Below are 15,577 nucleotides of genomic sequence, written 5' to 3'. Positions count from 1 at the left end.
TAAAATGCCCCAAGTTTTTTTTTTTGTTTATTTTTGGTTTTTTTTTGAGACAGTCTCTATTGCCCAAGCTGGAGTGATGCCATCTGCCTCCCAGGCTCTAGCGATTCTTGTGCCTCAGCCTCTCAAGTAGCTGGAATTACAGGCACATGCCTCCACACCTGGCTAATTTTTGTCTTTTTATTAGAGACTGAGTTTCACCATGTTGGCCAGGCTGGTCTCAGACTCCTGGCTTCAAGTGATCTGCCCACTCTGGCCTCCCAAAGTGCTGGGATTACAGGCATGAGCCACCACACCTGGCCAATGCCCAAAGTTTCACATCCTACTTAAGATATGCTTTAAGTGTAAAATACACATCAAATTTTGAAGATTTAATAGAAAAAATGTAAAATATTCATTTTTAAAGTGATTACATGTTGACATGTCTTGGATATGATGGGTTAAGTAAAATATTTAAATAATTTTTCAAAATTCAGTTCAAGCATTGAGCGGTAAGTTCTCATACCATTTTCTCCCCAAACACTTGTGTCTGGCTTTTAGACCACTGAAACTGGAACAATTCATCTTTCTTTTTGTTTAAGAGGTGGGGAGCAGAGGTCAGAGGTTACTAAATTAGCAAATCATCCAGAGTACTTTTCCACAGACAGAATTAGAGGCCATTCCTAACTAGGTAAATGGATAGCATTCAGGGTAGATCTTGCGTTTTCAGTCAGGAGCCAGCTTAAAGGGCAGAGATGATGGGTTATAAGTCACAACCATGAGGCAGGTGTCTATCAAGAGGGGTCAACCCTCCCCCAGGGGCCTTCCTGAAGAGGCCGGTGCCCCACTTGGGGACTTGGCCAACTTGTTCTTCTCCATCTGACTCGGGGGTTTTGCTGGCCTAGGTCTGGCTGCCTCAGTTACTAAAAAGACAAGGTCAATAGAAGGAATGTGGAAGAAGAATTGAGAACAGAAAAAGGGTCTCAACTCAACAGCCAAAAAGAAGGCAGCTGTCTTCACTGAAAGATTTAACAGAAATAATGCAAAGGAGGGTGAGGTCAGCTGCCAGCAGCTTAGATGAAGTGGGGAGGGTGGACATGATACAAATGCCAGTGGAACAGGCAGCCACACACCCTGCCAACGTCTTGAGGAAATCAGACTTACCCCTTTTCTTTGGAGTCTTAGAGGTCCTCAGCCCTTTCCTGCAGAAGCATCCACTTTGCTCCTCACTACTTGACTGATTCCTTAAAGCAAGGGCTTTTAACAGGGTCTGGGGATGGGTTCATCAGTGGGCTTGAGAGAGTCCAGAAATCCCTGGAAATGTAAGTAGATTATGATGTGTATATATATATATATTTTTCAGGAGATAGTTGATAGTTTTTATCAGATTTTCAAATTGCTTTTAGACCCACAGAAATTTAAGTGGCCCCCACTGGAGTACATCCTACTTAGGCCAGCAGGAATGCCAGCCCTTGATAGGCTTCCTCAGTGGGTTTCCAGGATAACCTCTCCACAAACCAGCTCTTGCCCCAGCACCAGTAAAGCCCCTCACTCTGTCCCAGGTAGCTTTTCTATTGCTGTCCCCACCCCTAGGCTGCTGCTACCTCAGGGAGAGCCAGAAAGTGACCTAGTTGTTCCCATGCACAACTCTTTGCTGTAGCAACAAAACTTTCCTTCCCATTATGTTACAGGTAGAGAAGAAGCCTTCAGATGGTACTTGGCAATCTTCCAGGGATCCACTTTCCATTTGCACATTGTGTGACCCGTTTAGCAGTGAGCTTCACTCCTTGTCTGTCACCTCACAACTTCCCTATTGCAGTGTAATGGGGCCATGTTCTCCTAGCCTTTAGCTAAATTCTGGGCTGGTTTGCCTTCCCATCACCAGGTATCTCCTCCCATTCCCCCCACCCTACCACATTTCAGCAAACACTATTTGTTTAAACAAGTAACTTTACAATTAGATATTGAAGTTTGTGCCAGTTGCCTGGTTTCTAGAATTCTCTTACAGTGATCCCTTCAGTGATGAGGAAAAGAAAGCTCTAAAACATTTCTCACCCAGCCCCACTAGAAAGGTTGTTCCCCTCTACACTGAACAGTTCCAAATCACAGTAAGCACATAGGCTTTAGGGGTCAGTGGGTTTGGATCAAATCCCAGCTTACCTCTCGTTATGTGACCTTACATATCACTTCACCTCCTTTAGCCTGTTTTTCTTTTCTTCATCTGTGTAACAGCAACAATACATGCCACCTGCCACATCTCCCTCATGGGCTTATTGTGAAAATTCAGTAAGAAGATGGCAGGTTTTTCAGTACCATGTCCAGCACGTGGTACACATGCAACAACCACCCAATCTGATGCGATCCTGTTGGTAACACTGGCGCCTCTTGTTTGGGAATGAGACTCCCTCAGTAGAGGTTGTGAATTAAGTACTAGGGATCTTCTGACTGATTGTGGCAGCCTTGATGCTGATAAAACTTTGGGGAGTGCTGGGCCCATTATGCTGGCCTGGAAGAATCAGAAGAGTCCCAGGTGTTCCTTCAACTGTGCATGCTTCAGAAAACCATCTGACCCTGAAAATGCTGTTTCTCTCCCAGCACATTTGCAGGTCGGCCACACTGGCTGGATGGGGAGAGCTGTATGGACGCTCAGGCTACAACTATTTTTTCTCAGGTGAATGTTGAACAGCATCCTCTGATGTAGAATGAGAACCCAGTCATAGAGAATAGCTACCTGGGCCGGGCGCCGTGGCTCACGCCTGTAATCCCAACACTTTGGGAGGCCAAGGAGGGCAGATCACAAGGTCAGGAGTTCAAGACCATCCTGGCTAACTAAAAAATACAAAAAATTAACTGGGTGTGGTGGTGCACGCCTGTAGTCCCAGCTACTCGGGAGGCTGAGGCAGGAGAATCACTTGAACCTGGGAGCCGGAACTTGCAGTGAGCCGAGATCACGCCACTGCACTCCAGCCTGGGCGACAGAGTGAGACTGCATCCCAAAACAAAAGAATAGCCACCCATGGCCACAGTAGAATAGGTAGGGGGTCTCAGTGAGCTGGGTGGAGATCAGGGGCCTGCCTTTGATCAGGGACCAGGAGACAAATAGGAGTTCACCTTAGAGGTGAAGACTACCAGACATATGGGGGCATAGTGTTTCCTTAAGGGTAGAGCCGTGTTGGCCCAGCCCACCCTTGGCACTACGGGGAAGGAGGCTGGTGAGGAGGCCCCTGTGTGGAGCCCTGGGTCACCAGCCTCAGTACTGACAGATAGGTTTCTCTGGCAGGGGGTGCAGATGATGCCTGGGCAGATGTGGAGGACGTCACGGAGGAGGACTGTGCTCTTCGGTCAGTGCTGAGTTGCTGTGGTCAGGGGCTTGTGTTGGGGATGGGGTGTCTGGCCAGAGATGGCCATGTTCATATTGTCCATGTGTATTTGTCACTGGTTCAGGTGAGTGGATTGGCTTCTTTCCCTTCTGTCTGCCAAGTCTGTGCCCCTGAAATAGGGCTGTTGAAGTCCACTGAGTGCATATCTGGATTCACAGAGAACATCCCACTCTTGGGGTTCCTGGTACTGCAGGCCTGAGATAGGGCCCAGACATCTATATTTGTTTAAAAGCCCCACAGAGTTGCCAGTTTGCAGCTGTGATGCTGACTACCAACGTGCCACATCTCACCCAGTACACCTGGTACTGAGGCACAGGGCAAGGGCTACAGTCCATAAGTAGGAGACATGAGGTCTAGCCTGGAAGGCACATTTGGAGACCAGATGTGTCACAGCTGCATGATTGGTATGGAACAGGAGTTTGAATCCCTATAAAAGGAGGAAATGGGCTGGTTCACACTCTTCCTATCCCCTTTCCAAATGTTTTTAGAAAACAATGCTACAGGATATTTTAGAAAAGCTCCTTTGCATGGTCTGTACCACATGGAAAGTCTTTAACTGGTGTCAAGCATCTCTGGAATGCACACAAGCACTCTAGTTAAGATCAGCTTCCCAAATCATAGTTCAGTTCATGAAAGGGCATCTTGCTATGCCCAGGTTCTGCCTGTTAGCTCTGAAAGCAGCGGCTCTGGCTTGTGCCCAAGAATGTTTGGCTTTTCTCCCTAGATCAGGTGACCTCTGCCCAGCCAGGTCACCATCTTCAGCATATACTGTTCTTGGCAAGGAAACTACTGGGGACAACAAAGCAGTGTGGATTAAAAAAATAAAAAAGTAATGGTGACTGTTTATGCTTTCTACTTCTGCCTACATCTGCAGGGCTGATCAAAAGGCAGCACTGAGCATTAAAATTTTTATCTTTCTCTTTGCTTCATTGGCCTGCTAGGTAGAGGGAATTTACTTGCTAGTATTTCATAGTCAGTGGATAAAATAGCTCTAAAAACTTTATCTCTACAAGAATTTCAGACTGTTACATTATGAGCAAGTCATGTGGCTAAAAATGGTCATAAATGGGGGGAAAGGAGGCGGCGGAAGGAGATCAATTCTAATGGAAATGGAAAGATTCTATCAGCCACCAGCCTGCTGCTTTTTAGAACCCTGAGATTATCTTGAGTCCTCTGGCTAATGTCAAGCAATGCCAGAAAGTCCTTTTCCATTTCCACCTGCAAATTGCTCCTCTTTGAAATACATCCCAGAGATGGGGGTAATCTCTTAGAAAGTCACCTTTCCTGCAACCTCTCTGAAACCAGTTGTCCTGTTTGGCACCCATGCGTCCACCTAGCACACGCCCCAGCTTCTGGAGAAGAGTGACATCCATACTTCCCTGAATGAGTGCCCACTCCCCGGCTCCTCTGAGTGAACATGCTATGTAACTTCTTCCTCTGACTCTTTATTTCAGAAGTGGTGACACGCATCTTTTTGATAAGGTCAGAGGCTATGACATCAAGCTGCTTCGATACCTGTCAGTCAAATACATCTGTGACCTGATGGTGGAGAACAAGAAGGTGAAGTTTGGCATGAAGTAAGTACAGGGGCCACAAAATGAGCAGAGGCAGTGTGTACAGATTTGTAGGGCTGGCATTAGTATGTAGCTGTCACTGCGTGCTGGCCTTCTTACAAAGGGCTTTCTGTACATTCTCTCCCTGTATCTTCAGACAGCCCTACAAAACAGGTATCAGTGTCCCCCTTCTACAGATACTGAAGCACAGAGAGATGAAGTAGCTTGCTCAGGTTGTATGTTAGTGACTGCGGCAGCCATCAGTCTCTACCCAGTGCTCTGCTGCCACTTTCTTTTCCTTATCAAATCTTTTTTTTTTTTTTTTTTCTGGCTGCGAGTTCTATGCCATGTGTGGCAGATTAGAATCTCTTAATTTTTAAAATTTATTTTTCATAGAGATGGAGTCTTTGTTGTCTAAGGGGGTCTCAAACATGTGGCCTTTAAGCAATTCTCCTGCCTCAGCCTCCCAGAGTGCTGGGATTACAAGTATGAGCCATTGTGCCTGGTCCTAGAATTTCTTTTAAAATTGAACAAAAAAATCAGCATATATTCAAATTTTACTTCAGTGACTGCTGTCATATAAAAATAACACATATGGACCAAATTCTTTTTTTTTTTTTTTTTTTTTGAGGCGGAGTCTTGCTCTGTCGCCCAGGCTGGAGTGCAGTGGCACTATCTCGGCTCACTGCAAGCTCCGCCTCCTGGGTTCACGCCATTCTCCTGCCTCAGCCTCCCGAGTAGCTGGGACTACAGGCGCCTGCCACCACGCCCGGCTAATTTTTTTGTATTTTTAGTAGAGATGGGGTTTCACCGTGTTAGCCAGGATGGTCTCGATCTCCTGACCTCGTGATCCACCCATCTCGGCCTCCCAAAGTGCTGGGATTACAGGCTTGAGCCACCGCGCCCGGCATGGACCAAATTCAAATATAAGAAGCCAAAACTAAAAAATAGAGCCTGGGTTAGTGATGAGACTGTAGGAGCTTTTTCCAAAATTTTGTTTTTTAAATGATTTTTAAATGTTTTAAAATGATCCTAAAAGGTGATCTTAGAAAATAAGGCATACTGAGGCTAAAATTAGAGCTTACCTATCTGAGATCTGAATATTGCCTTATTCCTCCCTTCCTTTATCTGTCAGAGTCCCCAGTGTTTATTTTCAGATGCTATTTGTTCACCCTATTTAGTAGTGGGCTCAGTGACTATTAGAGAAGACAGGAGAGCAGGAAAAAAACTTTCCCATAGAATCATATTATTTGGCTGTCATCTCACTCCTGGGTCAGAGTGGCTACACTGTGTGCATTTTGGGGTCAGAGAAGGTAGAGTTCTTTTTTTGAGATGGAGCCTCACCCTCTCACCCCGGCTGGAGTTCAGTGGCACGATCTTGGCTCACTGTAACCTCTGCCTCCTGGGTTCAAACAATTCTTCTGCTTCAGCTTCCAGAGTAGCTGGGATTACAGGAGCGCACCACCACACCCAGCTAATTTTTTGTATTTTTGGTAGAGAGAGTGTTTAAACCATGTTGTCCAGGCTGGTCTTGACGGGGTTTCTCCATGTTGGGAACTTGACCTCTAGCCACCGCACCCGGCCAAAGTTAATAGTTCTTAATTGTACAAAGTAGGCACTGCTGAAGGGAATTATTAAGATTGAAGAATACTTTTTTAGCAGAAGCTTCATTTATGATTATAACCCTTATTTGGGGAATGGTGTGTGTGTTGCGACACTGTAACACCTTGTGTCCTTGTCTTGTAGTGTAACCTCCTCTGAGAAGGTGGACAAAGCCCAGCGCTATGCCGACTTCACTCTCCTCTCCATCCCGTATCCAGGTAGGGGGCTCTCTTCTAGTGGCGGGCATCCTAGGACTGGTGACCTAGGGGGCCATGAGCAAGCCCTCTCTACTTAGTTACACTGGAAGCTTTCCTGGAGGGTTTGCGTCAGGCAGCGTGGGACATTTTAGTTCCTAGTCACAGGCCACACTAAGCGTAGGATAGGATCCTGGGGAAGGGGCTTTCCACTCAAGGGGTCTAGGGATTGAGTACTATCACTGGTCCTAGCCACAGCCTTGAGTGAAGTACTTCACCCCTCCAAGCCTCAAGTTTTCTCAGGAACTTGGAACGATTTAGCTCAGTTTTGATTTATATGAAAGTGGTCTGTGCATGAAAATACCATTTAAGTGTAAAATAACATTATTAGTACTCTGTGTCAGCAACTATACTTGCTGCTCTAGCCTGAGTGGATGTCACGCTTTGGGTGCATGTCTTGAAGTGATTGAGTTATTTATGGAAATTGCCCCAGGCAAGGCTATTCTGGTGGTAGAAGAACACATAATTGCTATGTTCCCAGTAACTGGACAGTGGCCACACCATGTTGCAAAGCACATTGGTATCCACAAAGCTGCATTTGTCCCTGGCACATAAAAGTGTGTGCAACCTGTGGCCAGGGCTATATTCTCTGCAGTGGATATTAAAGCTGTTAGTCTAGTTTGTAGCATTCAAGCTTTCTGGCAATACCTGCCTGTTCAGCAAGGGAGGGCAAGGAGCTCTAACATCAGTGCAAGATGTTGTCAGCAGACAACAGGGAGTAATATACTCTTTCTCCTTAAAACCTCTCTCCTGTTTCTCAGCACCAGCATCTGCCTTCAGTCTTGTGTTGGACCTTATCTCCTCAATCTTGGGACCACTTAGCCATGAGCAAGGGCAGGCAGGTTCATCTAGTGCCTTGTAGGAGGGGTGTCGTCATCATGTGCAAGATGGTGGTATCCAAACTCCAGCCCCTGGTAACCCGGCACCTCTGCAGGGGACTTCCCCTGCCTCCTGCAACCTCTCCTGAGTCTGTTCACCATTCTCTGCTAGCATAGTGTTTGGTGCCACATAGAACTGGGCAGGAATCCCAGCCCTAGCACTGTGTCTCCTTGAACAAGTCCTGTAACCCTTCTGAGCATCAGTTTCCTCCTTAATAAAATGAAGATAATGGTGCTTATTTCAGAGTGAAGTGCCGGACCACTCCCTAACAGGTGTCCTGTAAATAAGAGGCCCAATGATGAGTAGTTGGGAAAGCCTCAGGGAACCTCCTCTTCCCTAAAAGCAAGTTTGGGCTGATGCAGCTGATGATGATGATAATGATGCTGGAGTGAGCTTGGCAGTATCAGACCCACACTGATGGGAGTATCCTACCTAAGGGGGTCCACACTGGAACCATTGGGTAACTCCATAGCTAGTTTTCAGACATAGTTTCCAGCTCCCAGGAGATGCTTCAGGGGTTCCACAGACTGAACTCTGCAGATTTGCACTGCCTGAGGAACCAGGCATTACTTCATTTAAATTTAGGTTTCAAGTAGGACTTGGTTTGGAAAAAATAGTTTTGCTAAAAGTATAAATACCATTGCTCCAAAATAGTAGCGCAGTGTCCTTTCTGCTATAGTTTGGCAACTTGTTACAGGACTCCCAAAATGTTATCACCCTTTAACCCAGGTGTTTTTCTAATAATTGGTCATTAGGCTGTAATTCAGCCACTTGGTGTTGAGGATGTTCTTCATGATGTCTGTTTGTAATAGCAAAACAAGAAATGTTTTCACTAATCAGAATAATGATTGAATGATGGAACATCCATCAGTAGTATAGTCATAGAAGAATTGGAAATTGGCTGGGCACAGTGGCTCACGCCTTTAATCTCAGCACTTTGGGAGGCCTATGCAGTAAGATTGCTTGAGCCCAGGAGTTCAAGACCAGCCTGGGAAACAGCAACACTCTGTCTCTACCGAAAAAAAGAAAAAGAAAAAAATAGAAAATGCTTACACTTTTTAATACGGAAAACGTCACAGAGCTTAAGATAAGCAGGATACAGAATCACATAGTATACTCTCAACTAAGTAAAGGAAAACATGCTTACAAAAAAAGGCTTAAAAGGAAGTGTGCCAAAATGTTAAGATGCCTGAATGCTTTCCCCAAAACTTTTTTTGTTGTAAAAGGCACCAAAAGCTGGGCGCAGTGGCTCACGCCTATAATCCCAGCACTTTGGGAGGCCAAGGCAGGCAGATCACCTGAGGTCGGGAGTTCAAGACCAGCCTGACAAACATGGAGAAACCCCATCTCTACTAAAAATACAAAATTAGCCAAGCGTGGTGGTGCATGCCCGTAATCCCAGCTACTCGGGAGGCTGGTGCATGCCTGTAATCCCAGCTACTCGGGAGGCTGAGGCAGGAGAATCACTTGAACCCGGGAGGTGGAGGTTGCAGTGAGCCGAGATTGTGCCATTGCACTCCAGTCTGGGCAACAAGAGTGAAACTCTGTCTCAAAACAAAAATAAAAACAAAAACATAAAAAAGACATCAAAAGAGACCAAAATTTGTATGTACTGCATCTGACAGTGTATGTGTGTTAGGGAGGGTAATGAGGATCAATAAAAATAAAAAAGCTGGAGATGGGGTGAGACACCATTACACACCCAAATAAGGGGAACAGAAGAATCACTTTTTATTTGATAGACTTGTGTTCTTGTGTTTTTTTTTTTTTAAACATATTTCTCTTACTTTATAATAAGAAAAAGAAATAAAATTACTATTATCCAAACCAAGTCGTGAGCTGCACTTTGATGCTGTTTGAGGAATCTCAGTTGAGCCCTATGATGACTTTGAGGCTCAAACAGGTACTCAGTAGTCTTAGTTCTAGCTGTGTCACTCTATCTTGGGCCCTTGGAAATGAGAAGTATTCTGGGATCATTTCTTTCAGCACACCAAAATAGATGGGCCCAAATTCTGCAGCACAAATCTAATCTGTTTCCTCCTTGAGTGAATGGCTCTTCTCATCCTGCTTTTGGTCCCTCTCCTCTTGCCTGACAGTGGTTCAGAAGCCTATTCAGGTAATGAGCATCAGGCATTGCCCTGAGTAGAGTCTATTTTAATTCTGTTTCTCACAAAAACTGCTTCTGTATCATAGGTGGGTCTGAACTCAGCCGAAGGCTTGCAGTGTTGATTTGAGCAGCTAGAGTTGGGAAAACAGCACTTCACAAGAGCTCTGAGAGATAATTGGTGTCTCTTCTAAACCTGGGCTCATAACTCAGGGCCTCTGTCTGAGATCTGTAATTCTTCTTTCTCCCAGTGAGGCTCCCAAGAATAGGCTAAAGTATAATGACTGAGGATTGTTTCCAGACTTCTCGAGGCCTGGGGATTAGAGTGCAGGGTGTGTATGGAATGAAAGACAATTCTGGAAAACATGGGCTGGGTCTCCAGGGAAGCTTTCCTATCTTCCCTGAGGTGGCCTCAGACAGGAACTTGGCCCAAGAATTGCTGCGACATTCCATGTGAATCTTTGCAGCTACTTCCCCTGAATTTGGATGATTGTTTTCTTGCCTCTGGGACCTCACCAGACTTGGAGGTGTAGCCAAAGCTACATGCCCTCTGAAGTTTGTGTAGAGGTCCTGATTGAGGTGCTGAGAATAACTGCAAGCTAGCCAAGTGCCTTCTCCCACGGTATTTCTTGAAGCCACTAGGAGCTCTTGGAGGACCAGATGCTCACTGTGCTATGGTCAGACTCAGCAGAGGCAGGCCACAGCCTGGGGGCACAACTCATTCTCTGTGACCAAGGCAGCCAACCCCAAGTGCAGAGCAAAGTAGTTGACTTCAAGCTGTGGGCTGGCACTGTGGGCTCTTGTTGCAGTGGCAGTGTGATTGACAATGGTGTGCTGCCATTTGAGTGTGACTTGGATCAGTGCTGTGCTACGTGTTTTATATGTATTCTGTCATCCTTAAACAGCCATTTTACAAATGAGAAAATCAAGGCTTTGAGACATTAAACAACTTGTTCAGCGTTACGGTGTTAAGTAAAAAGCTGAGATTTTAAGCTGGGAATGTTGCCAAAGCCCTATTCTCTCCAGTGTTTCTCTCTCTATTCCTGAGGGCTTGTCCTGGTGGAGTTACTTATGATTTTTCCACCAAATAATATAGAAAAGTACCTCTTTGCTTTGTTGGGCATGGCAGTGTCTCTTGAACGCCAGGTTTTAAGCACTGTCCTTGGGCCTTTCCAGTATGTTAGGATGTTTAGTCTTCACTAAAAGCCTGCAAGGCTAGCATTATTTGCCCCCATTTTAGAGATGAGGAAGAGTGATCCTCTGCAGCTAGGCCGCAGTGGCTCACGTTGTGAGTCATGCGTTTGTTTACTGGGATTGGCACTACAGAGACCTGTAGGACAAAGGGACTTGCAATGTGGGGGAAGTGACTAGTGACCAGTGAGCATAGATGGAGAAAGTTACAAAGAGGCTGAGAGCACACGGTGCCTCGTGGAAAAGGCATGCAGCCAGGAAACCAGAGGGACTCTAGAGGCTCGCCTCTGGCTTTTGCCCACCCATGTCAGCCTTGGCCTCACTGGAGCCACTGGTTTGGAGAAGTGTGAGCTGGCGGCCCCCTCTCCACAGCACTCAGGGACCTGGGTCTGGCCAGAGCTATCTCAGAAGACTTTGGGCTGGGAAGGGAGGTGTCATAACTCTGCCCTTCTTTTCCAGGCTGTGAATTTTTCAAGGAATATAAAGATCGGGATTACATGGCAGAAGGGCTCATATTTAACTGGAAGCAGGTATGAGCAATAACATACATCAAATTGGGTCTTATGTCTCTTTATAAAGGAAGACCAAGGAGAACAGCAAGCAGTCTTTTGGGGGAAAGTAACTCCCTCTTTCCTTTCTCCCCTGATTGTTTCTTTCTTTCTCTCCCTCTTCTCCTTGTATATACATGTTAAATTTTCATCATTATACTTTCCTCTCCCCTTTATTTGTCTTTTGTTTAAGGGAATTTTTCAGAAACAAGATAGGAAAAGCCCTTCTTTCTGTACTCTCTGTGTGAAAGCTGGGGGCAGCATTCTTTGCTTTCCCCAGCCTGTAGGGGCAGGCCGTGGAAAACCTGCTGGAAGCTGAACACATATTGATCTTGCATGTTTCAGCAACAAACATCAAATGTCCAACTGAAAAACTCTACTCAGCTGTAATGATCTGGTCACATTGATTTTTAAGCTGTCACTCCCAGGTAGCACAGGTATCTGGCTCAGAGAAGGCAAGCGCTGCCTGTGGTAGTCACAGCCTCAGGACTGCAAGCTTCCCCATCACCTTAGCCTCCTCTGGTGGCCAACCCATATCTCACAGGAGTCTTTCTGTCCCCAGGACTACGTTGATGCCCCACTGAGCATCCCTGACTTCCTGACTCACTCTCTGAACATTGACTGGAGCCAGTATCAGGTGAGGGACCTGACTCAAGCATTGAGGGCAGGATAAGGGAGTGGGGACCAAGAAGACCCCTGACGTCTGCCCCACAAGGTTCTCATGTGTTCGCCTGATGGGCTGGTTTGTGCCCTCAGATGCCTTTGGCCCTCTGACCTCTCAGAAAGGAGGAATTGTGTGTCCGTTCAAGTATCTCTTGATTTGCTCATGTCCCAGAAAATCAAAGCTTTCTGAACGTGACTCATTCAAAGATTTGCATCCACCAGGGGGTTCTGTTTCCAGAGGACCTCATAGAGTCTGCTATTCCAGATCTGGGCTTTAGTTACTTTTACATTTTTCCTTTTAAACGTGTGTTCAGCCAGAGGAAGTACAGAGCTGCCTGACCTCATTTGATTATAGAAACGTTAAAATTACTTCCACCATGCTCTTCTCCGTCACTGCACACCATGGAAGGGGCCCCTAGTCTTACTGGAAACATTTCTCTACCCTTACTTAGCCCACACAGTGTGAAGGCTGCCAGCAGCTTTGCTTGTCACTTGCTTCAAACAGAACAAGTAGTTTTGTTTTTCTGCGACCTTTCCCATGTCCTGTTCCTCTGCCTGGCTGCCACCTCTCAGCTTCCTCTTGTCTGGCTGACATACTGCCCTTCAGGCTTTGGCTCAAGTGTCTGCTTCAGGAAGACTTCCCTGATCTGCCTCTTCCTTATCCCTGGCGAGTTGGATGCCTGCATCTATATTCCCATTAACCCCCTGGGCACATCCATGATGGAATTTTCCACTGAGCTGTAGTCACTGATTTAGAGATCTGCTTCCCTGAAATCCTGGAGGACAGGGACCCACATTTTGTGTATCCCAGCACAGAAGCAGGCACAGAGCCTAGAACTTGAAAGACTGAGCCAGTGAGCAACAGAAAACATTCTCCCTCCCTGCTAGTTTCCCCTGTCCCCAGGTCTAGACAGCTCCCTCCTAGCCTTGAGATCTCTCTCTTTGAAAGGCTGACCTGGCTATGTTAAGCAACCCATCACCAATGTCAGTACTCTTGTTGTCCTGATAGCAGCAAAGTCCATCTTGTTTTCTCTGTATATATCCAGCCCCTAATCACAACGTTTACGCTCATAGCAACTGTTTGAGTGTATGAAGTAAGGTGATGTCAGGTCTCCCCTATGCAGGTGTTTGCAAGAGAGGGAGCACTGGGAAGGAAAGCAGGCCAGTTTATTATGGTCTGGAAGCCTGGAGAAGGAACAGGTTTGGGCTACCTGTGCTGTGGTCTCATGTCCCAGGCTGTGTCTAGACAGATTGAGTAGATAAAAGAACCGGCAGGTTTCCTTCTTTATGTGCTGCATGCAGGGGTCAAGTAGACTCTGCCCCAAACCACCCTCTTTCTGGTCCCTTCCGGCACCATTTTTTCTCCTTATGCAGGTACAAACTGGATCTGATGAACTACTCAGCAAATGAGATGTGACAGTTCCAGGCACTGGTCCCTCCAAGGATGTTTACCTCTTTAGGAAGGGGTCCTGTGCATGTGAGGAGGTACTCTGCTTAGTAGATGCAAGCCCTAGATCTAGGTCCCAGCTTGCCTGGCCCTTCCTGCAAGGCTCTGTGGCCTAGAACAAATGACCTCACTTCCCCCTGAAAGTGGTGTTGGCAGTACCTATTTCAGAGTTGTGCCAGGCTCAAATATGATCACTGCTTGAAAGGGACTCCTGAACTGAAATACCAGACAGATTGTAATGATAATTATGAAGAGGCTGCTAGCTGGCTAACTCAGGGAAGTGAACACTGATAAACTCCCAGGCGTGAAGGCAGCAGGGCTGGAGTGTAGCAGTCAGGCAGGTGCCTCCTAAGAGGCCACCTCTTCGGTGTTGCTCAACCTGTTTATCTCACTGGGGCTCCTAGCATCCTCTTCCTTCACTGGGTGTGGGCTCTGCCCTTTCTGCTGGCAAAGCCCTGGGGTGCTGGTACCCTGTTCCTTTTCACCATCTCCCCAGGTGATCTTATCCATCGTCCATGCCATGAGCCCACAGCCAGGTCTCTCTGATCCATACCTGCATCACCTTTCACACATCATCCCTTCAGGTGGCCCCTCAGACTTAAGCTGTCCAGAGTAGAGTTGGCCATGGCCACCGTTTACCCAGATGCTGACACCTGAAACTTGAGTTCTTTGCTCCCACCACATCCATCACCAGCTCCCATTGGTTCTCTAGTCTCTGCCCCAGATGCAACTGCAATCCTCCTTGCCCTCATCTCCCGTGCAGTGCCTAGCTCAGGCCACCACTGTCTCAGTGCATCTCACAGCTGAGTATGGGGCCTCACTGAGGAGTAACTAGAAATGAAGTGCTCAGATAGCAACCACTGAAATGATAGAGCAGGGCCATCATTGTCACCCCTGCCTTAAAACCTACCACTGACTTCCCATTTTCCTCACAATACAATGTAAGAACTTGTACATGGCCTACCCAGCTCCATGCAGTCTGGTCTTGCCTGTTCTTGTGACCAGCTGATCTTCCTGCAGCCCCGCTGCCTCCCTTCAGCTCCTTAAGAAGGCATCCCATGGCCGGGCACGGTGGCTCACACCTGTAATCCCAGCACTTTGGGAGGCCAAGGCAGGCGGATCACGAGGTCAGGAGATCGAGATCATCCTGGCTAACATGGTGAAACCCCGTCTCCACTAAAAAATACAAAAAATTAGCCGGGTGTGGTGGTGGGCACCTGTAGTCCCAGCTATTCGGGAGGCTGAGGCAGGAGAATGGCGTGAACCTGGGAAGCGGAGCTTGCTTGCAGTGAGCAGAGATCGCGCCACTACACTCCAGCCTGGGTGACAGAGCGAGACTCCATTTCAAAAAAAAAAATGGCAACCCTCTCCAGGTTCACACATGCTGTTTTCTCTGCCAGAAACACATGTTTCCTTTCTCTGTTGCTTATGCTGTCTCATGTCATTACCTCTGAGAAGCCTTCCCTGATGTCCCTACAGATCAGGCTCGGCTCTCTAGTCACATGGTCGCACAGCATCCTAGAGGTCTCCTTTTAGTAGCACGCCTGCAGTGGTTAGCTTTGTCTCCCCTGTCCTGTGACTCCATGAGGGCTGAGGTCATATTCACCCTTGTGTGCCTGGTGCCAGGCCCTTCAGGAGGCATGCAGTGTGAGGCTCACTGAATGAATGAATGAATGGTAGGAGGAGTTGTGGCAGGACACATGTGTCTTGCTGCCCTCCATGTAATCGAATTGAATTCCATAGATGTATGCCCTTTCTGTGTACTAAGACCCCTCTCTGGGGCTGCTGCCCCTCAGGCACTCAGCATTGCCCCACCTATGAACAGGCAGCAAGGAACATTCTGCAGTGACCTCCTAGTCCCTGAACACTAAGCCTTAGAGATGCCAAAGCAGCCTCTGCCCTCATGGAGATTAGAATAGGAAAATAGGCAGCAACATAACCATCGTCTACAGCAGTGGTCACAGAAGCCCCAAAAAGAAG

The 15,577-nt window shown here is 47.0% G+C and overlaps 1 protein-coding gene across 13 annotated transcripts in view; it reads left to right on the top strand.

Annotated features, from left to right (window-relative positions):
- MTMR14 (myotubularin related protein 14) overlaps nucleotides 1-15,577 on the top strand; it is a 53,776-nt gene that overhangs the window by 16,668 nt on the left and 21,531 nt on the right. For 7 of the 13 annotated variants that reach the window (XR_012090592.1, XR_012090591.1, XR_012090590.1 and 4 more), the window contains exons 4-9: nucleotides 2,572-2,647; nucleotides 3,257-3,317; nucleotides 4,811-4,933; nucleotides 6,656-6,729; nucleotides 11,399-11,469; nucleotides 12,050-12,124. Coding sequence is in view for 10 of the 13 variants with exons in the window: in XM_007985134.3 (XP_007983325.2) it covers nucleotides 2,572-2,647; nucleotides 3,257-3,317; nucleotides 4,811-4,933; nucleotides 6,656-6,729; nucleotides 11,399-11,469; nucleotides 12,050-12,124 (480 nt within the window). In the remaining 3 variants the exon portion in view is untranslated. The remainder of the gene's footprint in view (nucleotides 1-2,571; nucleotides 2,648-3,256; nucleotides 3,318-4,810; nucleotides 4,934-6,655; nucleotides 6,730-11,398; nucleotides 11,470-12,049; nucleotides 12,125-15,577) is intronic. The other 6 variants (XM_073009894.1, XM_073009892.1, XM_073009890.1 and 3 more) reach the window with 2 other exon arrangements.

Source organism: Chlorocebus sabaeus, chromosome 22 (assembly GCF_047675955.1).
Source record: "Chlorocebus sabaeus isolate Y175 chromosome 22, mChlSab1.0.hap1, whole genome shotgun sequence".
Lineage (NCBI taxonomy): Eukaryota > Metazoa > Chordata > Mammalia > Primates > Cercopithecidae > Chlorocebus > Chlorocebus sabaeus.
This window is presented reverse-complemented; position numbering and strand designations above follow the sequence as displayed.